The sequence below is a fragment of the Lytechinus variegatus genome, chromosome 4 (assembly GCF_018143015.1).
Source record: "Lytechinus variegatus isolate NC3 chromosome 4, Lvar_3.0, whole genome shotgun sequence".
NCBI lineage: Eukaryota > Metazoa > Echinodermata > Echinoidea > Temnopleuroida > Toxopneustidae > Lytechinus > Lytechinus variegatus.
This window is the reverse complement of record NC_054743.1, coordinates 30959055-30986612: the sequence shown is the minus strand read 5'-3', so window position 1 is coordinate 30986612 and position 27558 is coordinate 30959055. Positions and strand designations below refer to the sequence as shown.

Genomic DNA, 27558 nt, shown 5'->3' with positions numbered 1-27558 from the left:
CCGGGGGCTACTCATGGCATGTCAATGTGTTTACCCACCAACTTTAACAATTATATCACTGCCAAAGGGTTCATAAATGGGAGATGATTTTATACCCTTTAATATAGTGCTAATTTGGATTATTTCTGCAGCCTTGGAAATTACTTTGGGATTGAGCATTATTTATATATCAATAAATTTCTCAGATTCTAATAAAAAAGTATATTTGTCATAAATATAGTCTCTCCTGGATGCTTTAAACTTTGGCATTTTTAGATTGTAATATGTTCCTAAATCACTGCTTTCATTATAACTACTGTTCATGTAATTCCGTGTCCCTGTTTTACAAAGATTTGTGATTAATCACATTTATCACAGGTATGGAAATCCAACAATGTCATAATTCTTCATCCAGGAGACATAATGCACTGTTTCTGTGTAAATAAATGATGATGCAGGAAAAAGTGCCCAACACTTCATTAAATTCTGAGTGCTTGGGTCCGCAGCAATGCTGTAAGCATTCATATATAAATGATTGAAAAGAATATAATGAAAGAATATTACATGACAAGAAGGATTCTTGATTGTATTCAGTCAAAAGTAACGCCTCTGCCATTGACGTCAAACTGTTCTGATGAGAGAAAAGTTTGGTGGGTTAAACCATAGTGTGCTTTGCCATGGTTCCCCAAGATCAACCTCAAAAGCATGTTAGATCAGACAGTCCAGCACCACTGGCTCCTGCCATTGCAATGTCAGAAATACTTATAGGTGAACATTTGATGAAGACTTTTATAATATACTTTGAATGGGTTTCACTGACTATTGCAGCTGACTGCTAGGTCATTTATCAGCTGTGTTGGTGCACTTAGACATAACGAAAGAGGTGAAGCTTGCTGGCTGACACTATACCTGTATCTCTGTGCTCACTCCTTCAGAACTAGACAGGATTATTAAAGCAACATCTTAGAGTGTAAAAAATTACCATTTCCATGCCATTTTGGCTGCTTCCATGGACAGTAAATGCAAATTGTAGTTGTTTTTGTCTCTCTTCCCATTTTGCAGCATGAAAGTCTTTTCTCTTTCAATCTCAATTAACAATCATGTCTTCTAATTGCAGAGTGAGAGTCTTTTCTCTTTCTATATCAGTTGACGGCTATGTCTTCTATCTGAAGTTTTGTTGTTGCACTTCTCGTCTTGGCCGTGGTGACTCTGGATGGTGAGGGTGGGGATGGGAGAGATTCTCTCATGGTGAAAGTGAACTCGTAAGGATCCTGCTTGCTTGTCTTGAACTGCAGCCTCTCATCTGATTGAAAAAAAAAGAGTTAAGAAAGTGTCAAATTTAGAAGGTGCAATGACCTAAATGAAACATATCTTAATATTTGCATAAGGTAACTATCACTAAAAACGCAAGGAGTAAATACCAGCAATTTACTAAATTACCATTTTCATGTTCTGTTCAATCATAACACTTACATAAAACAGAAATACCTGTAATGCCCCCCACCCCTCCTCCCCGAAATACTGGTGTCGTATACAGTGCTATGCTTGATCTTTTGATATAAATGGACTAATGGATATACGGTTCAATGAATATCTCTATACGGAATCTTACAAATAACTGCTAATCAGATATTTCTCATCTGCACTATGTATTTCAGATATAATAGTTGTTAACATCCCTTAAGGCCCTGGTCACATTGTTTCGTTCAAGCCTTGCGGGTGAGTAGAGTTGCGGGCAATCAAACGCAACTCATTCGCAACAAAGTTTTGAGCATGTTCAAAACTTTTCTGCGCGAAAAAGCAGACTTGCATGTGCTCCCGGGCAACTGCTTGAGAGATGTGTGAAAGATACTGTCAATGCAGGCAACTTGCGGGCGACCTGCGGGTAGCAAAAAATAGTCGTCCGCAAGGCTTGCACAAAATGATGTGACAGGGTCTTTAAATAACAAATCTAATCTGACCAAGTTCTTTGCAAACTAACTGTTCACCTTGAATTAAAATTGAAATTCATTTAGTGAAGAATGACAATAAATGTGACATAAAACACTTCAAATCGAATGTGGAGAAGCAAGTCCCATCAATTTAAAGCCCCAGTTTTCTTTTCTTTCTTTTTTTACTCTAACCATACAACAAACATATGATCCCTTGGAAGGTCACTGGTATCAGAGCAACATTTGAAAATATCAACAAAATTCTTAAAGAATCAAAGAGCAGAAGTCCATCTAGCTACAAAAATTGAAACACCTTTCTTTTTCTATTCATCAAAAATATGATGACACCATAATATCCTATGACTCTAATGTTTAACTTTTACCGAATAGATTATATCTTGAAAAATAACTGCCTAGGATCTAGGTATAGAGGTCAAAGGTCAAGACTTACCTATATATGTCTCTGATCCTGCAGAAGTGGCTATCTCCTGCCATGACTTCTGGTAGCTGTAGGAAAGAGAAAAAGAAAAATGTTTCAACTTATAACAGCTTGTTCTTGTCCTTTTTGCACTTCTTCCTCTGTAACCTTTAGAAATTGGCATAGAGATCACATCAGTACCATTCCGTAATAGGCAACAATAAAATAATGATAAACTATCAAAACTTTCAAAGTAAATCTTCAAGAATTCAAAACATAAAGTCTAGAGCTACATTAGCCTTTTTCCCCCTTGGAATACTGCTAATCTACAACATTTGGATGGTACTAAATATGTTCTATCCGGTCATACGTGAAGGATCTTTGAAAGTTTCAATGCTTAAACATAGGTATGAATGGTATTATCATTTACTCAAGTCAGAAATCATATGATGCCAAAATTCATGCATCACTCAAATGTAAAAATTGTGTAGTCTTCATTGATCACTTGATGATGATGGATGTATCCAATCAAAATGTAACTTTTGACATCAATTATCATAGTACATTTGATCGTTAAATTCAGAAATTTTCATCATTTGAATTACCTCATGTAACTAAAGACATGATAATAATAACAACAATAACAATATGCAACACAATTATACAGTATAGCTCTTAATACAATGCTGCTAAGTTTGCATATTAGTACCCCAGCTTTAGCATGGGGACCCTACAGGTGCTGAGGCATGCAAGTAACTTCTTCCCACTGAGTACCAATTCACAACATCTCGGTGGAGAGTGGCAAATGTAGATAAATGCCTTACCAAAGGACATCATCACAGAAAAAACATGGTGGCTGTTTCATAAAGCTGTTTGTAAGTTAAGAGCAACTGGTGATCCTTTCTTGTGGTAAATGGTACATTCATTGGCGATGGTTTAGCACGTAAAAAAGGATCACCAGTTGATCTTAAAGTTGCTCTTAACTTATGAACAGCTTTGTGAAACAGACCCCGGGAAGGATTCTCATCTACTTACTCATCAAAGTTCAATCCACTGGTCCATTGTAGGAGTTCATCGACCTCCCAGTCATCCACGGACTCTGGTCCCTTGTTCTCTATCTGAGCCATGAGACCCTCAGTAGCGTCCTCTACTAGAGTGTTCAGACCCTCATCGTCGGCCTGGGCTTGGAGCATGCCTTCTTTGTACCTGCAGGTCAGAGGTCAAAGGACAGAGTTAACTTTATTTTTACACTCACAGTTTAATGCAATCATATAGTTGTACATGAGCTTATCTTCCTATGTATGCAGCATTTTGCATCTAACTTAATACCAAAATAACAGGTGTCCTTTGCATCTTAGTTTAGGGGCTTCTTTTTTTTATTGGGGCAATTTACCCTTGGCCCCATCCCCCCCACGACATACTACATGTACATGAAGTGACATGCAAAAGTGAATATAATGGGTAGATATGCAAAACAGTTGATGATTTAAATCCAAATTCAAGAACACTCATATGGATGATGAATCATGGCTAATACTTCATTGTTCCATCTGAGTTGTCCATTTAGAATTGAGTCTTACTTACATCTCGAGTAAGAAAACACACCCAAAACCAAACTCATTTTATATGGATACCTAAATTTACATGCATGCAGGTCAAGTAAAAATTCAAGAAATATGCTACTTTGCAGGAAGTTGTATTTGATTATAGAATTATATACACTACATGCATCTTGTTGGTGTTATTTTTCCATTATCCTTTATTCCATTCTTTGGCTTATGTTGGAGAAATAATATAAACTGCTAGAAAATTTCACAGAGTGGTGTTTACCATCTATCACAAACTTACATTTTTTTCATCCATTCTAGCTTTTTCCTCTTCTTTTTCTTCTCAACATCTTCTTTCCGAAGGAGCTTGGAATGTTGGAAATCTTGTTTGGTCCTGGAACTCTCCCATGTAATTGGGTCCTGGTCTGCTCTCAAGATCAACTACACCAAAAAAAAAAAAAAAACAAGTGAGTGGGATTGTAAAGAGTAGAGTCAATTAAATATACAGCGCGTCCCACAAAAAACAAAACCGAGATTTAACGATGATTTATTGTAACTTAATCACAAATACAATAGACAAATGACCTACCATTGTAAAGCTTAGAATCCCCTCTTTCATCTGAAATTACTTAGATTATTTCTCATTCACGCATGAGTGAGCAAAAACACTTTGAAGAGGGGATACCAAAAAGTCATTTGGCAGGCTGTATCTGGCTTTCAAAAAGAAAACAACATTTTCAAAAAGTTCAATATCTGCTCTTTAATTTGATACCTCAATTACAGAAAATGGTCAAGAAATAACTGAAAGTTCTAGTTATTTGAAATAAGGCTTGAATTTCATTAATTGCATAAAATGAAGAGGTTCTACAGGCCAGTGTTCAAACTCACTTGGCACTCCGTTTTATTGATGATCAGCCATGCTTTAAGTCTTTTATTAACCATGCAATAGCTTCTGTGGGAAACCGGTGAAACAAGTTTATTTAATGAAATTATGGAAATACAAGCATTGTTTCGAGGGAACATAACTTTTTTACTTCTTAACCATTTTTGTGATCAAGGTATCAAATAAAAGAGCAGATATTGAACTTTTTACTCATGTGATTTTCTTTTTGAAATTCAGATACCCCCTGCCAAATGAGTTTTTGGTATCCTTTCTTCAAATTTTTTTTGCTCACTCATGCGTGAATGAGAAATAATCTAAGTAAAATCAGTTGAAAGAGGAGATTCTAAGCTTTACATTGGTAGGTCATTTGTCTATTGTATTTGTGATTAAGTTATGATAAATCATCGCTTAATCTCGGTTTCGTTTTTTCTGGGACGCACTGTACACCTGTAACATGGATATCATCAACAATTGCACAAAGGCCAGGACAGATTTTGAAAATATTAAGTGGTGCATCCCATAAAAAAGTCAAATAAAAAAACTTCAGATTTTTTTTTCATAACTTAAAGATTCCCATGAGATTGTAGAGCCTGTTATTGAATGTCACTGATAATTCATTGAACGCATAGGTAGAATATTTTTCAATTTTGTTTTTTAGGAAAGCAGTTTTTATGGGATTCATATCACATATTACATATGTGACTGAGAGCTGCTCTCATGTGATGTCAAAAAAATAAAAATAAATTAAACCTAAAAATTCCATATTCTCTGATGGAACTACATGTAAGTCCAACCTTTGATAGATTGCTCTTTCATTTTTCTGCTTGTGTCAAAACCAATGTGACACCAGGGTTCTGTCTTACAAAGATTTACGATTGATCCGATCAAACGCATCTCTATGGAAATCCATCATCGTCATAATATTTTCCACAAGAAATTAGAACGATGTCCTTTGTAAACAAAGAGAAGCACACTGAGTTCTCAAGAAAACAATGAATGTATGAATATACATCATACTTAGAAAATATTTTGAACAAACATGCAGGATAAATATTGACATTGCTGGCTTTCCATAGTTATGGTTGATTGGATCAATCGGGACTCTATAAGACGCCCACGATTGAATTTGAGATCAGCGACAATGCAACTGAAAGGACAGAAGATCCCATCTTTTACAATATATCAACTCACCCTATCAGAAACAAGCCTCCATCCATTATTCTCCTCTCTCTGATACCATCCTGTCCTATCCACCTCACCACCACCTTGCCCAAGGTTTGGACTGCCCTGCTCCCTACGATTGTGGACATCCCTGGCAGCGAACCGTTTGGTATTGGCCTTGGTGTAGTCCTTAGGGCTGTTGGCGCACATGTCGATGATGGTCCGATGGGTGAAGATCTTGTAGTAGATGTTCGGTGGAAACTTGGCCTGTGACGTGGAAATGGACATCAGTTTTATTACAGGTAGGTACAGAGATTGGGCAATGAGTATTGTGGATATTATATTTCTCTGATTTGCCGATCACCGGGATCTAATTCTTCCACAAAAGGGAAGTACGTTGGCAAGATATTCATCTTCATTTCCAAATTCAACCCAAACGTAATGCATATGGACTGGTGGGTGGCATTATTATTTGAATTAATCAAGTAGAGGTTGCCTCAGATGAATTTATGGAAATAAACACCTGAAAGAAATATGCAGGTACATAGAGACAACCCATTGAAACAGGATTCATGCCTACCAGAACAAAACCTTAATCTCTATTTCCATTGTTTCAGTGATTTGCCAATATTAAATATCAATTTATTCTCTTTTTAAGTATCCCTCTTCTACTGTGACAAGTGACCACATCTACAGTTGGGGCCAAAAGTTTACATACACCTGGTGAAAAAGAATTTTTTTTCATTTTTTCATCATTTTTTGTCCGTCAACCAGTTGTATTGCCAATTAGATTAGAAGAATTATCCATATACTTTATGCCCAAGGTGTATATTCCATATAAAATGCTCAGATATTTTTAACATGGTTTATAATATCTATATTTCTGAAAAATCAATGGGTCAAAAGTTTACATACACTTCACTGTTGAAGTGATAAAATGCATTTAAAAAGAGGTGCCATGGCTTTCAAGTGGACTTGGTTTCCTTTTAATGACTTGAGGAATGTGATAATGCTATAATGTCAATTGAATAATGACTGCAGAATTATGCATACCTCTTCTATGGACATTTGAAGCATGATTCATATTCCATCTTTGTCAAGCAAAGCTAGAATATGACCGATGAATAGGTTTTTGACTTTTGAGTAGACTAATGGCAAAAAATGTTGCCCCGATGTTCCTGCAGTGATTCAGTGTTGGTATCTATAAATGCTACCACCAATACCATGTTGATCAGCACTGCAACATTAGCACCATGGAGAAGTCAAAGCATTATACCGAAGACCGTAGGAAACGTGTTGTTGATTTACACAAGTCTGGTTCCTCTTTAGGAGTCATATCAAAGACTCTAATCATGCCTCGTGCTTCTGTGCAAACCATATTACGCAAGCATAACACTCTCGGCACAGTGCAGACTCTACCAAGATCAGGGAGAAAGCGAAAACTCAACCAGACAGCAGTACACAGGCTTGTCCGTACAGTTCAGCTTAACCCATGGATGACAAAAAAGAGATTTGCCAGGATCTTGAGGTTTCAGGAAGCCAGGTATTCCTCTCTACCATAAAGCGAGTCCTCCATGATCATGGACTGAGAGGCTGCAGGCCGGGGAAGAAGCCTTAAATCCAGGACCAACACCGTACAGCCAGACTGAAGTATGAGAATGAACACCTAGGCAGTGGCAGCATCATGTTGTGGGGATGCTTTGCAGCAAGTGGTACTGGCTCACTCCTGAAGATTGATGGCACCATGAAGAAAGAGGACTACCTGAAAATTCTTCAGCTAAACCTGAAAAGGTCTGCTAAAAACCTCAATCTTAGTCAAAATTGGGTTCCAACATGACAATTAACCCGAAACACTAGAGTCCAGACCTGAACCCTATTGAGAACCTATGGACAGAACTCAAAAAGCATGTTCGGTCAAGGAAACCAAGGAATGTGACTCAAGTCAATGTCATCTGCCAAGAGGAGTGGTAAAAAATCCCATTAGAGGTCTGCAAGAAGGTAGTGTCGAATTGTCCACGTAGACTGATAGATGTGAAGACGAATGGAGGCAGTGCTACCAAGTATTAGGGCTGGTGTATGTAAACTTTTGACCCTCCAATAAAGTGGAAATATATCTATTATGAACCATATATATGTCTCCAAGTGTTTTTATTTGAAGTATATGCCAGATATATTTAGAAAAGACCACACTTGTCTGCATCCATGAAATCATATGTTGGCAGGAATGAGTGAAAGTGTAAAAAATTGAGGATCACTGTTTGTCTACTAGGTGTATGTAAACTTTTGGCCCCAACTGTATGTTGGAAAAGTAAAATAAAAGATAATCAATAAATGAAAACTTCTCTTTTTCATCAGGCAAAAATTTTTTTTTTGCACACAGTGAAAAAAAACAGAATATTTAATATGATAAAAAAAAGAAAATAAATCATTCATGAAATTTCAATAATCTAAAGTACCTAAAATATTGCCATTACCAAAATGAATGATTATCTAATAATAATTCAAAAGTGTGGTGCTTTATGTGAAGAAAAGGAGCAATATACAATAAATTTTGAGCAAACTATAAAGAGAAAATAAATCACATAAAATCATTGGTAAATGTGCATATATTTCCATGTGCATTGATGACAAATGTTCAACAAAAATACAGTCAACATGGCAGGAAATAAATGAATAAAAAATATCCAACAAATATCAAGTTTGCTAATTTCAAACTCACCCCGGCAAGTCTAAACTTGATGTGGATCCCTGCAGCAGCATCCAGCAAACTGGCCTCCTTTGGATTGATGCAGCGCAGCATCATCGCTGGGTTACCACGGCAACGGAAGTTGATGAGGTCTCGGTAGTAGCGGTACACCTGCACGTCCTGTCAAGGGGACAGAATGGGTAGTGATGATGAATGGGTTGCTTTGGAAGGGTGAGATATTTATCACTTTTCTTTTATTTGGGTGACAAGATATGAATCTCTACGTGGTGTGAACAAGGATGACATTTTCCCATATAATTCATATCATATATTATCTGTGCAGTCATATACTCACAGATGATATCCCTTCAAACATTTACTCCAACCATGCAAAAACAATGTCACATAGCAATCAATTAATTGGTGTAATACTTAGCAAATTGCATCATTTTCTGCAGAACAGAGAGCAAAATCATTTCAACTGTTAAAAAAACATATAAAAATATATGTGCTGAACAAAAAACTATTTATTGCTGTAATCCCATTTTTTTTTTAATTCATAAAATGGTACAAATTATTAAAAGTATTCATTTTGTTTTTCCTTTAATTGTTCTCATTTTTGTTGGTTTGATTGAATCTGTAAATCAATTTAGATTGATGTTACATTTTGAACATCGCTTTCTTTAGAGATATGCTCTAACCAGTCAATACCTCAGTCATCTACTCATGTGACTCATGTACATAACCTGCTGTGCACAGTAAACTTACAATATGCCTCCTCCATGCTTGTTGAATGATAGCTGCTGCCTCATTGGGCACCAATGGCTCTGTCCTCTTCGTCTTCTTGACCGGCACCGACTTCCTCGACCTCCTCGACTGTGCTTTGACTGATGGGGGTGGTGCCCCCGGTGTGTGGGTCTCACCCCTGACCACTCCCGTCTCTGGTGACAGGACGATGGATACCGACTTGCCAACAGATGAGGCACTCTTCAGAGGTGTGACGGCAGCCATGATGTCTGGAACGCCTCGCAGCTGACGTCTGGTGTGGACCTTGTGCCACCAGCTCTGGATGAAGTGGGCACAGAAGTCTTCAAATCTGAAGCAAAAATAGAGAATATAGGGAAAAAGATATTGAATGGACACACTCTTTTCAATCTTAAGCCAACCAGTAGAATTACAGTACCTAAGAACTATGTGCCAATAAATCTACCAACTGACCAATAGCAAGTTCACAAAGAAGGTGTATTTGCCGTCGTTAAGGTTGGACATAGAAGTATAAATTTCACTAATTCAAAAATTTTGATTTGTTCTTGAGAAAGATGGGTAAAGTCCATTAAAATTGGGGGGGGGGTGTCACTAGATAGTTTAACAAACAAGGTTCTCACCACATACCACTTCCTAGTTCCCCAAAAATGAACCAATTTTGTTTGTAATTTCCTGTTTTCTAACCCTGTTTATTCTTTAGAATCATAATCAGAACTCCTACATGCTATTGAAAAAAATCTTAATCAGTCTTTGTAGTACAGACCTAGTTGATGTCACGATACAGCTGATATTTGTTGTAATAACAGCGTTCAGACTTAAAGGACTTGTGCTGTATCAAGAAGAAACTAAAGCAATGCTAGGAGTTTGTATCCTTTCCTCATATGACAATTAAAAAGTTAACTGATTGTTCAAAATGTATGATATGAATAAAGCTGCAACTACTCTTACCCATAAAGTAATTTTAATCTATTACTTATTAACCCTATATCTCCCGGGGTATTTTGATTCTTGCCATTCCTGCCCCCCCCCCCTCCTTAAGTTCTCAGCCGCAGATTACATGATCACAACGAAAATTTGCATGATGGTGCATATGAATTAATTATGCTAATTTATTCATGAAATCATACTTTTTGCTCTGATTCACTAAAATAAAGCTCCTAGAATGCTATTTTTTGTGAAAATATTATTTATAGCATTCCTAAAAATTGTGAATGAAATAAATTCTGGTACCAAGACCAATTTCTTATGTATTTCATTGTTTTTTTAAATTACTTATGTATTTCTTTCTTTTACTTTTTGTTTTTTATTGTTTTTTTGATGGAAATCGTTCATTCTGATCATAAGCAAGGCAAAATGAATGAAGTTTAATCAATAAAAGTAGCAATAATGATACATTTATGAATTTTGGCTAAATACACAATTTACATTGGATTTGTACATGAAATCACGTTTATGAGCAATTTTTGGTCTGACATGCACTTACATAATGTTGCGTAATGTCGTAACCGCATACCCAAATTTGGTCTCAAAATTTGTGCGAGACTTGAAAGCAAAAAGTCAGTGAGCGGTGAGGTCAAAAAATTTTGCGCAGCAGATACATGTATATCGTGAAAATTGTCGAAGGGGGCCATTATGCCCCCCCCCCCCCCGGAGAATTAGGGTTAACTTGCGTGGCAAATAATGCGTGATATACTTACGTGATACACTCCTCCCCTCTCTCCTCTGCTCTCCGACAACAGTTCTGATGATATTCCTGCAACCTTGACTCTCGTACCCTTGACTCCTGCTCTTTAGACTAAAAGGAATATCAATGTTCAAGAATTTTTTAATTAAAGATCTCACTCTTATATAAGGCTTTTCCAAATATCTTTTGGAATCTGTAACACAAAATTATCTTGTCAAGTTTCATGAATCATGTCCTTTACAGTCTTGTGTAATATATATCATTCTTTTTACTTATTCTGATAAAAACAAATTGATTTCATATCATTTATGAGTGAAATAGTGTCAATGATTTCCATCAGAGGAAACAATAAAATATATTAAGTAAAAAATAAATACATAAGTAATTTAAAAAATACAAATACAAAACATAAGGAAAAAAATCAAGGCCATATTTTTTATATACATTTGATTAGAATCTTAATAAAAAAAGAGTGTCCATACCAAAAATTGGCAATTTTGGAGCTACATTTTCAGATTAGCAGCAAAATTATGATTTATACATGAATTAGAATAATTGATTAGTATAATTTTTAATAAGTTTGGTAGAATGAACTATCCGATTTTTTAGATTACATCATGGTTGAGGTGCATGCCAATTTTTGTCACAATTGCTTGATCAACACAAATAACCAACGTTAGATAGGGTTAAAGCCTTAATAAAGGTCTAGACCAAGCAGAAGTTTTTACATTTTTGAGAGTTCTATAGTGCTGTAGCTTTTTGGATGCTCAGAAAAGCCTTTATAATAAATTAACTATATAAAATTTTATGAATCAGCTACAAGTCATGCATAAGCTTATAGTATGACTATGTAAATAACTTATGAAATGGCCCCAATGTCTAAGTACAAAGCATAACATTGAAATTAGACCATCTGGTAGTTAACAAGGAAAGTTGATAATGATCATTACCTGGTTGACAGCAGCAACTGAATGTTGATAGGAGGAAGCCCTTGAGGCAACAAACCTGCTGTAAACACTTGATACAGGTCTGTTTTGCTCAACGCTGGCCTGAGCATTTAGGACATCAAATAAACGACACCTACAAGATTTAGACAGAATGGTAAGAATGATACAGTAGCTGAAATGAAGATCTACTTTAGTGGCAAAATTAGTATTTTAAACATTGGCGTTATTGAGATATTGTTAATGTGAAGGTGATTTGTATTGTGTGACAACTAGCAATACATGTTTGCAATGAAGTAGTACAAAATTAGTTTCACAAAACATGATTTAATATGTACACAAATGGGAAAGTTGCAAATGATTGGAGTGTATAGAAAGTATGTCATGACATGGATGGTTACAGAACAAGAAATAAGAATAATTAATGAATTCAGGAAAGAGCTTTTCACCAGTGATCATAAAAAGTTATAGTGCAAATAAAGTAATAAAGCAGTATGAAAGGTTTGAAAAGCTGTGCATGCAGTACACAAATTTGTTCATCTTGCTTCTATTAAAGGGAGACAAGCATCGACTAAATTTATTCAGGCATCTAAAGTTTAGAAACCAATTTGGATTATATTCAAACCATCTGGAAAGGGGTGCTAAAATCTATTAGGTGATTTCCAGAATAGCGCTAGTGTTGGTTTCATATATGTTCAGAGCAAGAATAAGGCTGCAGGGCTGGGCTACAATACCGAGGAATAAAAATAAAAGTGTGAATCATGTTGCAGACAGTTTAGTATCAATGACAACATGTGACTCATTTCAATTTGGATACTGTGGCTGCCGAACTGTTTTTTTTTTATCTTTCTTCCTTTTCTTTATAAAATCCCAATACTCCCAACATTTGTAACAAGGCATTAAATTTAGTTCACCAGTCATATTATTTTGTGCATTTTTTTAGGAATAGAGAGTGTCACATGTCTGCCAGCTTGTAGGGTAAATCGGCTTTCAACACTGTAGTTGAAATCACCCTTAATAAAGATGGCTCTGGAAAGAATGGGTGAATTCAAGTCCAGTGTTGGCCTTGGTGTTGGTGTTGAAATTTGGATTGCTTCCCTCAGCTCCAAAACTTATTCAAGTTTGTAAAACCAATCCAGATCACATCACTGACATCTCAACAACTAGTGAGTGACTTTTCAGGACCACTTTCATGTCATGTTTGGTGTCATAATCATGTAAAAATTGACATAACACCAACACCAAAAGGTCAACACTGAACATGAAATCACCTAATGAGTGCTACCTGATGCAAAACCCTCTCCACATCCTCTGAAGTTCAATGGTTGCTGCACTCCGCCTGTCCCCGTCCTCTGCATCACCCCTATCATTGAGGATGAGGGCCCTCCGGACAGACTTGGGGGCGGCGGCCAGGTGACGGTCGGCCGGTGGCGGCGGGTCATCTGGGCGCGACCCGGGTTTAGTCATGGAGTGGTGTGAAAGGGGCAGGGATTGCGGTGAGGTGCAGGAATGGATTAGGATAATGAGACAAAAGACAAGAAAAGAAAGATGACAAGACGATAGCTCAATGCAAGAACGTTAAGAAAGTAGTGAGAGCAAGAAAGTTTTGGAAAAAAAAGTTTTATTACAGAAACAAGATAACATTAATATTAATTGCATGAGTGGAAGTGGTGTTGTTTAGGAAGGGAACACAACTGATGCAAGCTATATTTTTATGCACAATAGAAGTGAATATTTTCACAGCACAAACAGACACACAAATGCTGCACAGCACGACATACATGTAAACAAGAAACCTATTTACTTTTTACCCAAGGCATTGATGATAATGAACAAAGTCAAAGATATATGGCAACTACATGTATCAAAGCATTCTCATCTCCCATTATCTTATCTTTCATCAGTAAAAAAAAACTTAACTGTGAGATTTAGATTCGAATCACTCTGAATATTGTTTTTTTTTTTTATTTGGTGTTTTATTGCAGATGAAATAAGAACATTTCCATTTTTTCTTAAATAACATCATCTAAATTCATAAGGATGCAAGTACATGTAAATGTAAAAATCATATGAAGACACAATAAAGCTTAATTAATGCACAAGCTTCAAGTGGAGAACCATTAAAGGCATATCAAAAGTGAAATTTATATTCTGTTCAAAGTCAAGAGGAAACCTTGTTTTATAATTCCTACCTTTAAACTTCACCAGTCTCAATAATTTTGTTGCTTCTTTGCAGGACAACATCATGGCATAAAATCATCAAACTGCAATAGGACAGAAATGACACAAAATTTGAGTTTGAACAGGCCATTGTTTTCCCTCTTCCTCTGGACCCTCAAAAAAGAGGAAAAAGTTAGACCTCTGTCCCATTCGTTCTTGGTATCGATCAGCCATTTTGTTTTCAATTTTGACAGGAGAACGAACGAGACAGAACTTTTCCTTTTTTTGAGGGTCCAGTTTTTGCCTCTGATGTCGGTCGACTCGGGATTCTGTGTCCTGATAGACCTTCATTCATATAATCGAGGTACATGTACCGGTAAGTGCATAATTCATATGCTCCCCTTTTATTTTGAGTGCTATTGCGACCCCTTTCTACCCCATTTTGGAGAGCATATGGCTGCCTCATATTACACGGACAAGTCCTAGGCTCCCTGGGTTACCACCATACCATACCGGTAATGACAATGTTCTTTCAAATTTATAAGCCCAATACTATAGTAATACTAAATTATTGGGCTATAATGCCATAGTATACTAGTCTTCTGAACATTCTCCATGTCACGAGTGGGGTGCATATGGAACTTTTTAGTCTTGCCGTAATAAAAGGAAAGACAAAAAAAGCTTGTAATTTTTGCCCCTACCCATGCCATGATACCATACCACTCTTCCGACTGCCCGTGCCCCATACTGCCCGTGCCCCATCACCAATTCAATTGTCCTTCAGAAATGAGCCTGATTTTGCCCCCCAACTCTCGGGGAGTTTTCCAGATTCCGTAAAGAACGCACTGAGCGAATCGGCGTCCGTTGTCAAGTCCGTAACCACGGCAGTAAACACTTGCAAAAGTACATATAACAACATCAATTCGAAGACAAAATAAACAATATAACTACAATATATCATACAGAATTATCCACACAGTAATTGCTATAAATACAATGATTCGTCAATAAATAAATATATTTACCAGGGTCCAGCTAGCTCCAGAGAGACACAAGAAATCTACCTTCTCTTCGGACCTTCAACTTCATTGTGAGTCGCCCTCTATCGATCGTCAACATATAGATTTGAGTTACTAGTATACAGCGCTATAATTTTTTTCTTTTTCTTTTGTTTTCCGCGTTGTTTTCCCTCTTCTAATTCTCCTCTTTTGTTTTGATTTGTACAAATCATCGGGGGGTTGTCAATCCTATTCCCGGCGCTTTCCCCATAATTCAAGGGGTCGATACCTATGCATATTTACCCGACACCCCCACGTTCTCTGGCCCCTTCCCCCTTACAAAAAAAAAAATCCACGCTGCATGGGCGGCGGGGCCGGGGGGTGTAGGCATAGGCGGCGGAAGCGGGGGGGACGTGTCCCCCCTAAATTTGAGGAGGGGGGGGGACGGTCCCCCCCCCCTAAATTTGTTGTTGATGACCTTTTTTTTTTTTTTTGCTTGTCAATTTATTTTCCTACGTCCCCCCTAAAATCTTTGGGTTGAGAACCCCTTTTTTTTGCTTGTCAAAAATTTTTTGGTTGTCCCCTCCTAAAATTTTTGGCTTCCGCCGCCAATGGGTGTAGGACAAGTATTTTATATTGAAATTGCAAAATTGTTGACTTTTCAGAGAAAAAAATATCCCATGCAGGGGATACACTGTATCCCCTGCATGGGATATTTTTTTCTCTGAAAAGTGTCAGGTACAATGTGTGGCCCACTCAGTTATTTTGTCTAAATAGGGGCCTAAACTCATCCTCTAGTTTGTGAATGCATGGGGATTCGAAAATCACAATTCTTATTCTTCATCAAGACTGATAAACTTGAGTAGTAGTGGGAATATATCCACATCCAAGGGGGAAAACCTGTTTGGCATCAATCAATAGATGCTAAATATTTTTCAGCGTACAAAAAAACACGAATGTCGACGAGGACCCCACTTAGCGATTGAGCTTTCTTTGGTTGTCCTAATCAACCCTACATGTATGGGCCTATAAATCCATTTTTGCAATAATGAGACTTGGCGAAAGGCTTAATCAATCAATCAAGCAAGCAAGCAATCATCAATCAATCATCAATCAATCAATCAATCAAAATAATAATCAAGCTAGCAAGCAAGCAAGCAATCAATCAATCATCAATCAATCAATCAAATCGATTAATCATTCAATCAGTAAACTTAAGCAATCTATCTATCTATCAGTCGATCAATCTATCAATCAATCTTGCATTCGGGGGAGGCCTACATTCTTTCATTTTCTTTAACCCTGCTTGTTGTTTTGCAGGTAGAGTTGGCCTTTTTGACAATTTGTTTTGATTATTTTCGCACCCTATGAAATATCATCATTATAGTATCAATTCATGCACTGGCACTGCAAATGTGATTGAAACATGCGACATCAATTATTAAACAGACATTAAAAAAACTGCAAAACTCTCTATTGACGAAAAGACTTAAGGAGTACAAATCCGAAACTGCAACCTACAGAAATAAGGAAACAAATTTTGAATTGCGTTTATGCACAAACTGTGTGTCGAATTGATTCTTAAGATCTTATAACTAATTTGATAAAAAATATTCTGCTAATGATGGCCCGAATTGTTAGGTTATAATTTATCAAGTAAGCACCTGTTCCCCCCCCCCCCTCGGCGGATGTGTTCCCCTCATTCATTAAACATCCCAGTCGGTTATCTGAGTCTTCTCCTATACATTTTTGATCCCTCGCAATCAATGAGCGCTCTCTTTTTATATTTTGAAATATAATTTAATAAGCCCTTTCCGTCCTTTTGATTGTTTCCTTAAGAAATGACGATCCTTTAACTTCTGGTCTATCAAGTTGTTTCAAGTACCAACTCATATAGAGTTGCATAATGATTATTAAAAAACTGATTTTTTTTTACTGTTTAAAATTAAACTCTTGTGATAGACTAATTTAACATAATGTTCAGATGACTGTTATGGATAAATATATTTCAGCAAATAAATGATATCATATCACACATTACCTTTCACTTTCTTGCATTTCCTCTTTATTTTGTTTCTCTTGGTCCTATTTTTTTTGGGGGGTTGGGGGCTGCAAGTGTCCCTTAAGTTTTACACACAAGTGGTCACTTATAGGCCTACTAACAATAGCAGGAAATGTCAATTCTCGTTATAGACATAAGTCAGCTAAAACCAGCTACCGGTACTCTAAATTTTGTTGGTGCTGATCGAGTTTCGGAGTGAGGAGCATATGTCAGGGAAATTGTCAGGCCTTTTTTTATTTATTTATTTTTATGTGTGTGAAATCAAGGATTGTCAAATAATTTTGAAACACCGCCCTCTTCCATTTCAGAAAAATACAGTTTTGCTGAAGTGTGTACGTGTTTACGTGTTCGCTCTGTATCTGCTGCTGGGGCATCCAGTGTATCGGCGTAGTAGGCCTAGTCATCCCCTGGAGTTCCGGCGAGAAACTGCCTACGTGTCTGCTGTGCGTGAAAACTCAGCCAAGCAGGAGCAGATCAATTTTCAATTTCCATTTGGTTTGCCACCGGAAGAATCATCATGGCGGCTCTTCACTGGCTGGATCTCCTTGAAAAGGAATTCGACAAGGCATTTGTAGACCTGGATTTGGTGTTAGGAGAAATAGATCCCGAGCAGTGTGATCTGACTTACGAAGGAAGGGCCAAAATGACGGCACTCAGCTCGGCATTTGCTCAGCTGTGCCACAAAGCACAGACAATATTTCAAAATAATGCTAAATTGGAGGTACGGTAGATCTATGTGCAAAAAATGTATTACTATGAGTGTAAATCTTACATTGTGTACTGAGTGAGATTGCATGTGTCTATTTCATGTTTCATGTAACAGAAACTTGAGAAAGAATTAGAATGATTGTTGACTGAGATGTACATGTAAACAGGTAATTGATATTATTTTTAATTTTAATCGGGATTATTTTTAATTTTAGTTGGATTATCATAATACTATTGATGATCCAACTAAAATTGAAAATAATCCTGGGCTCCGTAACACAAAGATTAGCGATCAATTGCTAAATGAACTGACCAATCAAGATCAATGTTGCACGCGCATTTGTCGCAAAATACTGACTAGGAACCAATCAGAAGTGTTCTTTCATATTTGCGTTTCATCACAAACCTTTGTGTTACGGAGCCCTGATTTATTTAAATCCTAAATTGTGTAAAAAGTGAATTTCTTTTGCTCAAGATAAAATAATTTAAGTGAATTGGGAGTGGGATCGAACTGTCAATTTTAGTTGGATTATCATAATACTTTATGATGATCCTACTAAAATTGAAAATAATCCTGATTAATTTGTTTTCAGGACGTTCCTTTATTTTGATGTCTAATTTTTCTAAAAAAAAACAAAAACTTGGTCACATCATTAACCCAAGAAAGTTCTATTTAGATTTGGTCTTTGGGTCTTAAATTGACAAGTACACTCTGTCTTAATGAGTTATTCTAGTCTTTGGCATTTTCTAAGTTATTTTAGCTTTCCAAGTTTCCAGGTTTCTGAAAGATGGCAGCAACATTGTCATTCCCTAAATTGTAACACTAACTAAAATAACTAGTGAATTTCTCTTGCTCAAGATAAAATAACAGTGAATTGGGAGTGGGATCGAACTGTTAATTGTATTCTTCTATTTTTTCTGAAATATTTCAGGCACATATTTTGAATATGAGAGCAGACCTGTGTGACTCCAAAGCAAGCAAAGTGATAATGGAGAAGGAATTACACAATCAACTTCTTCAACTCCATGCAGTGCAGCTCCAGCTTCATTCCAACCTTGGACAGAATGTTGACTCGGAGGCGATCAAGAAGAAATTGGTATGTACTTTGGGAAGCTCAGGAAATTTGAATGGGTGGTCAATGGCAACATTTAAAGGACAAGTCCACCCAAACAAAAAGATGATTTGAATAGAAAGAGGAAACTCAAACAAGAATAACACTGAAAATTTCATCAATATCAGATTATGAAAGTTATGACATTTTAAAGTTTTGCTAAATTTCACCAAACAGTTACATTATATGCACATCTTTGTCAGTATGCAAGTGAGAGGACTGATGACATCACCCACTCACTATTTCTTTTGTATTTTATTATATGAAATATGAAATATTTGAATTTTCTCCTCATTGTCATGTGAGCAAAGATTCATTCCTCCCTCTAAATGTATTTGGAATTTGATTGTTTTAACATTTTGTGGTTCAAACAAGATGGTAATAATTGTCAGATCCGTAAAAAATGAAATATTGTATAATTCAAACAATAAAAAAGAAAAGAAATAGTGAGTGAGTGACATCATCAACTCTCTCATTTGCATACCACTGAGTTGAGTATAGAACTTTTCTGGGAAAAATAAGCGATGCTTTAAAGTGTCATAACTTTCTTATTTTCCATCCAATTTTAATGAAGTTTTCAGCACTATTCTTGTTTGATTTTTCTCTATTTAGTATTCATGGATGGACTTGACCTTTCAATAACAATAGGAATTTTTGAGGAATTAAAAAAAAGTATGTTCCAGGAAAGTTTGTCACTTATTTTTTTTTGGGGGGGGAAAAAGGTTAAGAGTACCAAAAAAGGACATGTTGACGGGGATTGATAATTTGATTGAATATTGTAAACAAATTTGATATTCATTTCTTTTGTTCCTTCAATGATTAATTGGTTCATTCATTGGTCATTTGATGGTTCATTTATTCATTCAGTGCCCTCCTTTGTGGGTGGAGGTGGGGGGGGGGTGGTGGTTAGAGTCCCCCGACTCCCCTGCTTAATAGGGTGTTGTTTGTGGTTTGTGCTCAGACCTGACTTGCGTTTCTGTGACTCAACAATGGACTTTAAGTTGTGCATAGATGTAGTGCTACAAAATAATGGTACCTGCATGTGTGAATTATTTGTAATTCAATGGGTATGTGCAACCGAGTAAAAAAATAGGGTAATTACACAAACTTCCTACGGAGGTAATAAGGTGTAAATGTAGAATTTCCTGTCTCTGTAATGGATTAAACTCTGATCATTTCTTTAATAGTACAGTGTAAGAGCTTTATTTCACATAAACTTTGAAGGTGTTACTTTGAACAGTCAACTATTGTTTCGACTGTATTACATGTATATAGTACATAAATTAAATCCTGTATGCTGATTGTATCAAATAGCATCATGCGACCAAATATTTTGTACTTTGGGATGATGTTGAAAATGAATCATCAATTTCATATTTTTGGTGGCCCGTAAAGCAAATTTAGTGGTTCTAAAACAAAAGAAAACAACAGAATTTATCAAAAATTTGGTAGCCCAACCGGGCCACCAAGTGTTGCATTTTATAGAATTTTTGTGGCCGACTCTCAATTTTGGTTGCCTCGGGTCAAGGGACCACTGCTTATGTCAAGCCCTTCCTAAAAGTTTGGAGGAGCCTGTAACAAAGTGAATTGTCAGCGAATTTCACTTAACAAGAGCAGGGCATGAGTAATAAGTTACACAAGTGATGTGTTATAAAACAAATCACAGTTCTATCGAACAAAAATATATGTATCAATTGGTTCAACTTGATTGCCCATTATCTACATTATGCTTGTGCAGTGTACTAATCTTTAAAGAATTATATGTAGAATTATAGAATTATTTTTTTTTAGGATGCTTTGACCATCCACCCAATTTGTTTTCTAGTAAAAAAAATTCCCCTAAAGGGATACAAAACTTGAATAATAAAAAGAGTCTGCATTCAATAATTCAGACTTCGTCATTAGCTCTGTTGCAAGGGGTTCAGATGTATGATCTTTTAAACCCAAGACAAGTTAGTAATTACTGCTAGAAGTGACTCCCAAGTTCTCACTGTAGTGGCCTTTGTAAACAGGTTTTGATAATTTTGAGGCTGTTTTCACTACGTTCCTAAAACTACTTTACTGGAAACCGATTCAGGAAACCACTTTGGAAGATCACTTTGCTAGCGTTCTCACTTGATCACACGAAAGTGGTTTTCAAAATCACTTCACGTAAAGCGCTCTTGTTGCTATTGAAACGCTCTCAGTGGGGTGACATGTTTCGTGAGAAATTCGAAACTGCAGCATACGTGTTCTACATGTACATCTGTCGTGTGGAGTAGCGCGCTCAAAATGTGCGAAGATCGCTTCCCGGAGAATGGTTGTGTCCTCACTTACGCTAAAACCAGTTTAACGAGGCAAAGCGATCTTGAAAACTACATCGCGAGGTGGTTTTCCAAACTGGTTTGGAAGATTGTTTTCAAGACCGCTTTGACCATTCTCACTACGAGTTAAACTAGTTTCCAGTAAACTAGTTTTAGGAATGTAGTGAGAACAGTCTCTTTGTTTCCTTGTCTGTTCAGGAAGGTGAGATGGAGACCTTCAAGGCAGACTCCTTCAAGCAGGTCAGATTAGAAGCCGAGCTCGATGTCATGAGGAAGGAGAACGCCGAGCTCCGTCAGCATATCCTTGGTCTCCAGGGGGAGGTGTATGGAGCCAGGCTGGCAGCCAAGTACCTGGATAAGGAGCTAGCTGGCAGGTGAGTGCATGTACATCTTTCATTGCATATTTGTATTATTAAAAACCATTGACAACGAAATGCTTTAAGTCCCATCTTGGCATTGTCCAATGGATCTATACACAATCTGCCATTGTCATTACATGTAGTTTTCTTTATTTAAAAAGATTCTTTGTTTAACTTTGATTTTGTACTCTTTATCGTGCAATATTTACTTGTGATTTTTCAAGATTATTTTTCAGTAAAAACAAAAATTACAAAAAAGCTTTTTGTCTACTGTGTAATACTATTTAGTGAATTGTTGGTCTTTGAGTGTTTGGCGTTCATTAACGTTTTGTTTTCATTGTCTTAACACCCTATATTTGCCGTTGAATACTTAATATATTTTTTTAAATTTTATGTTCATTATTATTTTTTTGGGGGGGGGGTAGGGGTGGAGGAACCAATTATTCATTTGGTTTTCAAAGACAAGGCGTACCAAGATAAATTTTGTACTGAAAGAAAAATTGTAATTTTGTACATTTGTATTGTCATTATTGAAGTTTTAGTTGTGTCTTGTAATGTCAAAAGAGCTATTATGGTCCCCATCCCAGTTCATTCTTGTTGGGGTTTCTTTTGAATCTGGTGGTCTTGGTTTTTTGTGGAGCTACATTGTACATGTATTGTCTCTCCATAATTCAACATCACTATTGTATGTATTTTTCCAAGAAACATACATTTGTCTCTTTGAAATACATACATGTACATGTCTGTTTGAAATAGTGGCACCAAAGTTAACCTAACTGTAATGTATCAAGAGATTTCTACTTTATGTACCTACATGTACTGTAGATGTGCATGTATCTTGGGTACATATTTATGCTTCTTATGATTTGTTCACAATTTTTGCTCTATTTCTTAAAAGGTGAATGAAAAGTACCTATTTATTTGCGGTTCGAACAGAAAATATAATTTTGGGATGATTGCAAGCCTTTGTTTTGGAGTAAAGGCCAAATTAGTTTCAAATGGTAGATTGGCTAAAGGCCAGAAGAAGCAGGGATTTCAAATGGTAGCCAATTGAAAGAGGAGGCGCGATAGCTCATTCGGCAGAGCGGGGGATTCGTATTCCGGTGACCCGGGTTCGATTCCCACTTGGTGCGCTTGTGCCCTTTGGTAAGGCATTAATCCTCAGTACCAGGTCCTTCGGAGAGGACCTTTAATAAGCCGTCGGTCCTCTGGTTGCTTGCTTACATCATTCATGCTTTCCTAACAATCAGGTAAAAAAAAAAATCACCACCAAATCACCAAAGATTGCAATGACGACATTAGGACTACACTGTAGATTAAATTTACATGTACCTTTAATCTATTCTAGTCACGGATTTGAACATACTGTACATGTACGTATTCATACAATTAATTAGAACATTAGACAGTATATTCCTTGTCTCAATATCAGCTTTAAATTATTCTGTTCTGTTCCAAAATCTGGAGGCCGTTTCATAAAGCCTTATGCATGTTAAGAGTGACTTTAAGAACGACTGGTGAACCTTTCTTGTGCGCTCAACCATCGCCAATGAACAATTTGGTGTACATGTAAACCATATACCACAAGAGAGGATCACCAGTTGTTCTTAAAGTCGCTCTTAATAGCAAACAGCTTTTGAAACAACCACCAGGTCTCAGACCAATTGTAAGGTGTGCAGTGGCCTTTGCACATACATGTATGTGCCTCCTACAATTACTACCAAAATTAACCCTTTTTCTCATTTTATACAAACATGTGCATCATCATGCAGACTGTCAACATTTTTAATAATTAATTTTTGAAAAGGAAAACTGAAAGATAATATACTTCCTATCAATTAATATTTTCGGGCTTGCTTTGAATCAGTGGATTCATGGCAAGTTTGAAATGTCACCAGACAATGTCAATTGACATTGTGTTCTAGAGCTCTGCAAAATGAAGCAGACATTCCGATCTGCTACATGTAAATGAGATCCATGTTTTTATAGTTAAGAAGAAACAAGGGCGGAAATCTCTCGCCAAAGGTAGGGGGACGAGGGGCTGGAAAATTTGGCAAGCAAAAAAAAAAAAGGTTATCACTAAAAAAGTACATGTAAGTACTAAGTACTACATGTATTTTGGGTAGTGGTGACATGTCCCCCTGAGATTTCCACTCATGAGGAGAAGGGCAGGTCCAAGCTATTGTCCCCTCTTAAGCCAAAATTTAATCTTTGCATAAGGCCCTAAATCTTGTATGTCATTTTTATAAAGCTTATACTCTGAAGATTTTTTGCCCTATATTTTTTCTTCTGAAAACGTAAAGTTAATGAATGCCAAGGTCACGATTCCAAGTGTTACATATAAGAGTAATTTTAGAAGAATTGTAAAAGCAATTACATTCATCTACATGTATTAGTTATTTCCCTTTAAGGATAGCCAAGAATTGTAAAGAACATTCCAGGATGTCTTTTTATTATGCAGGCCTTGCCTATTTTTAAAGGCCAAGGAGTTTTATTGTTGAATAAGGAAAAGCCAAACAATAGAATTGTATTGGTAGTGGAAATGAATAGGCTTAGGTATTTTGTTTACACTGTTGATTTCAATGAGGTCATTCAAGAGTGTTCTGGATTTTGACTGCTCCTGAAAGGAGAAAGTTCTTTTGGAAGACAATTCTAGAAGCTTGTAGATTAGTCGAAATTTGAGAATGATCTAGAACACTTGTAATTAGTATAAAGCTGCAGATTTTTCAAGATGATCATCACATCATATTAGATCACACCATCACATCATATGAGAGCAGGAGATCACATCACATCATATGAGATCACTTCACCAGATCAGAGCAGTTTATGCATCAATGAACTGTTTGCAGTTATTTTGAGAGAGAAATTATCAGTTCTCATCGAGATCATCAACATCATCAACCTGTTCAATGAACACGCTTCAACCCATGGATTGCTGAAATTGACTGTTAATCATCATCAACATCGTCTTCACGGACATTTCAACTCGTTGCAGTGACTCTTATTATTCATCGGACTTCAACCTCAGTTTCATCATCGCCATCATTGTGAATTTTCGCCAGTCAACTGGGATTTTTATCATTTGGATTAATACTTGGATATAGCATCATCACTTCGGGATTTTACATCGGACACTTCAAGAGATTTATGTAAGATCATTATTTGTTTTATTTATGTATAATTATTTCCTGTAATAAAAAAAAGAGAAACTTTAAAAATCAATTTACTTGTTATTTGTTGCAGTATCGTAACACAAGAAATCATTAATTAGCGTGACGTACGGGACATCACATTTTTTGATCTGCAGAATATAATATATTTGAAAATGCTTCTGTGGGGACTTGTAGTGCTAAGTTAATACAAACATTTGAGAAAAAAAACATTTTGAAAATTAATTAATTTGTTAATTATCTGATGTCCAACAGGCAGTATCCCGTACGTCACAATTTAGCATATGTTTTTTAGATTCTAATTAAGGAAAAGATGAACAATTTTCTTCACACTTTGGAGAGTTCTAATTTATATTACTACACTGTATACATCCAAAAATTAAAGTGAATTAACCGAAGTAATTACTGTACATGTTTGATTATATCAGCTAATTAAGCTTTGTGACGTACCAGACAAATGTGTGACGTACGGGACACACCATACTTTATACGTAGGATTTCTATGTAATTCTAATTAGGGTTATTTTTCAATTAGGAGCAGAGATAAAGTAAATTGAGATGAATAATATCATTTCAGTGGTTGAATATTGGTAAGGCTGATAATAAAGTTACGATTTGTAATAAATAACAAGGGTGCATATATTAACATATTAATAACATGTGTTATTAATTGAATATATCATAATAATAAGGTCATAAAGTTTTTTTGTGTTTTGTTTAATCATAAACTACATGTACAATATCAATCATAATAATCCATGTAAAACTTACTTAATTTAGTTAACATCTACATGTAGTTAATTATAAGTTTTGATGAAATTTCACTTTCCCTGTTCATTTAACACATGAAATTATTTGCAAGACATGTTTCATAATATCTATAAGGTCATACATGTATAAAAGTGTTTACTATGATTTGTTTCAGTGTATGCTATTAAAGAAATATATATCAATCATGACAATCCATGTAAAACTTAACTTACTTTGGTTTATGTCAAGTTAATTATGAATTTTGATGAAATTGCACTTTCCCCATTCGTTTTACACATGGACAAATGTGCTGTACGTCACATGTCCTGGATGTTTATATTTTGAGCTATTACATGTACATAATAACAGCAATGAGTTCTTTCATTTCATTCATGGCTAATGAAACTTGATTAGATACAAGATGAAAACATGATAATGAGAGATTTCCAGCTTATTCCAATGCACAGAGTTTAAATGACAAACTTTTTTTTATAAAAAATCAGCTTTTTTCTGGTCCCGTACGTCACAGCGCATATTAGTAAAAAATGTTACATCGTTAATGGAATTGTAGATCACTAATTTTTTTACTGAATAAAGAGGGCACAACTGGCATTCCAAAACCTGTAAAAGATTCTCTGTTGTGCATTTATTTTCTATGTTGCACAACTTTAAAGTCTCTAAATGTTCCGTACGTCACAAGTCAAATAGCTTGGACCTGCCCAGAAACATCTACCGGTATGTCAGCACAAAAAAACCCAAAAGGGATATCAAACATTAGTTATTACCTGTACTAAAATGCCATGTGACACAGCGATTTGGGCTATTTTGAGCCATGAAATCCTAGATCAGATTTTTGGGTTGCACCTTTTCATTTTTGGACTGATTTCAATAAAAATTGTATCAAAATGCCCAGGAGATGACACTTCATCAAATAAAACCTGGTGCCCTATGGGAATTTGAAGCCTCACCCTTGTTTATTTTACCAAGATAGCCCGTAACTCTACAGTGTACATGTTTACATAAGGTGGTTTCAAACCGGCTCGATCACAAGAATCCCCGTTAAATTACAAGAACTTTTTTAGGCTGAAAAATACCCATTAATTATTCCTGCATTCACACCGCCCTGAAACATACATGTACATGTACCCTTCGGGATAAGTTCCTGAAGTTACGAGCATGCGCATAGTATGGTCTGATAAGCAGGCAAGGCGCAAGATTCAAAATCACTAGCCCAGCAGCCACCCACGGCGCTGCACCCAATGACACGCTGGGCTAAAAGTTCCCGTAATTTGCTTTCACATCGCCAAAATACCTGTGACCTTGGAAAAATCCCCGCGAAAGTTCTCGTAATTTTGCCAAGTACCTACTATTTAGCATGTATTTTCTTTCGGGGAGATTACGCGTAGTTTGCTTTCACATTACCAAAATACCTGGGGTGGTATTCTGAAAACGTTCTTATCTTTGTTCTTATCTTTTATCTTATCTCACTGAGATAAGAAGACGCTAAAATCATTGCAAATCGGTATTCTGAAAATCTTCTTAACGCGTTCTTATCTCTGTAAGGACTGCCCCCTTCTTATCTCCAAAACGCCCATTTTTAAGATTTTACCAATCAAAATGCGCTTTATATTGGCAGTTTAACCAATAGAAGCGTTCCTTATGTGAAGAGAATATGGGCGCTGCGCGTTCACCGTTTCTGGCGCATTGCGCGAAATAGGCATTTTATACGCAATGACTGATTTTATTATTTCGAGACGTCCACGTGCACAAAATAAAGAAAGAAAAAGTAAATAAAGCAGGTACGAATAAAGAATAAAATATGAAGAAAGAAAGTAAGAAGATAGAAAGGGGTCAGAATGAAGCAGAAAAAAAGATGAAAGGAACAAAGCAGAAAATAATGAAAAAATAAAGAGTAAACGAAAGAAAGAAATAAAA

At 36.2% G+C, this 27558-nt stretch overlaps 2 protein-coding genes across 2 annotated transcripts; one reads left to right on the top strand and one right to left on the bottom strand.

Moving 5' to 3' along the window:
* Positions 1–879: 879 nt before the first annotated feature.
* On the bottom strand, positions 880–15243 carry LOC121413827 (protein MFI-like). The gene is made up of 11 exons (XM_041606790.1): positions 15184–15243; positions 14191–14262; positions 12005–12134; positions 11068–11165; positions 9374–9701; positions 8639–8785; positions 5950–6186; positions 4177–4316; positions 3364–3534; positions 2362–2417; positions 880–1282 (listed from the first exon to the last, which is right to left on the bottom strand). The coding sequence occupies exons 5-11, from the start codon at positions 9614–9616 to the stop codon at positions 1122–1124; spliced, it is 1155 nt and encodes a 384-aa protein (XP_041462724.1). The 5' UTR covers positions 9617–9701; positions 11068–11165; positions 12005–12134; positions 14191–14262; positions 15184–15243; the 3' UTR covers positions 880–1121.
* A 2190-nt stretch (positions 15244–17433) lies between these two features.
* On the top strand, positions 17434–21822 carry LOC121413826 (Golgi-associated PDZ and coiled-coil motif-containing protein-like). Its single transcript, XM_041606789.1, has 3 exons — positions 17434–17939; positions 18859–19023; positions 21540–21822. Exons 1-3 carry the CDS (start codon positions 17736–17738, stop codon positions 21717–21719), a joined length of 549 nt encoding a protein of 182 aa, XP_041462723.1. The 5' UTR covers positions 17434–17735; the 3' UTR covers positions 21720–21822.
* The last annotated feature ends 5736 nt before the right edge of the window (positions 21823–27558 follow it).

Bases quoted from the DNA above. Each gene is read 5' to 3' on its own strand.
- LOC121413827 (XM_041606790.1), bottom strand. From the start codon at position 9,616: ATGGCTGCCGTCACACCTCTGAAGAGTGCCTCATCTGTTGGCAAGTCG. The intron at 8,786-9,373 runs GTAAGTTTACTG...TCCCCTTGACAG, and splicing joins AAGCATGGAGGAGGCATATT to GACGTGCAGGTGTACCGCTA. The intron at 2,418-3,363 runs GTAAGTAGATGA...TCTTTCCTACAG, and splicing joins AGTGGATTGAACTTTGATGA to CTACCAGAAGTCATGGCAGG.
- LOC121413826 (XM_041606789.1), top strand. From the start codon at position 17,736: ATGGCGGCTCTTCACTGGCTGGATCTCCTTGAAAAGGAATTCGACAAG. The intron at 17,940-18,858 runs GTACGGTAGATC...GAAATATTTCAG, and splicing joins AAAATAATGCTAAATTGGAG to GCACATATTTTGAATATGAG. The intron at 19,024-21,539 runs GTATGTACTTTG...TTGTCTGTTCAG, and splicing joins AGGCGATCAAGAAGAAATTG to GAAGGTGAGATGGAGACCTT.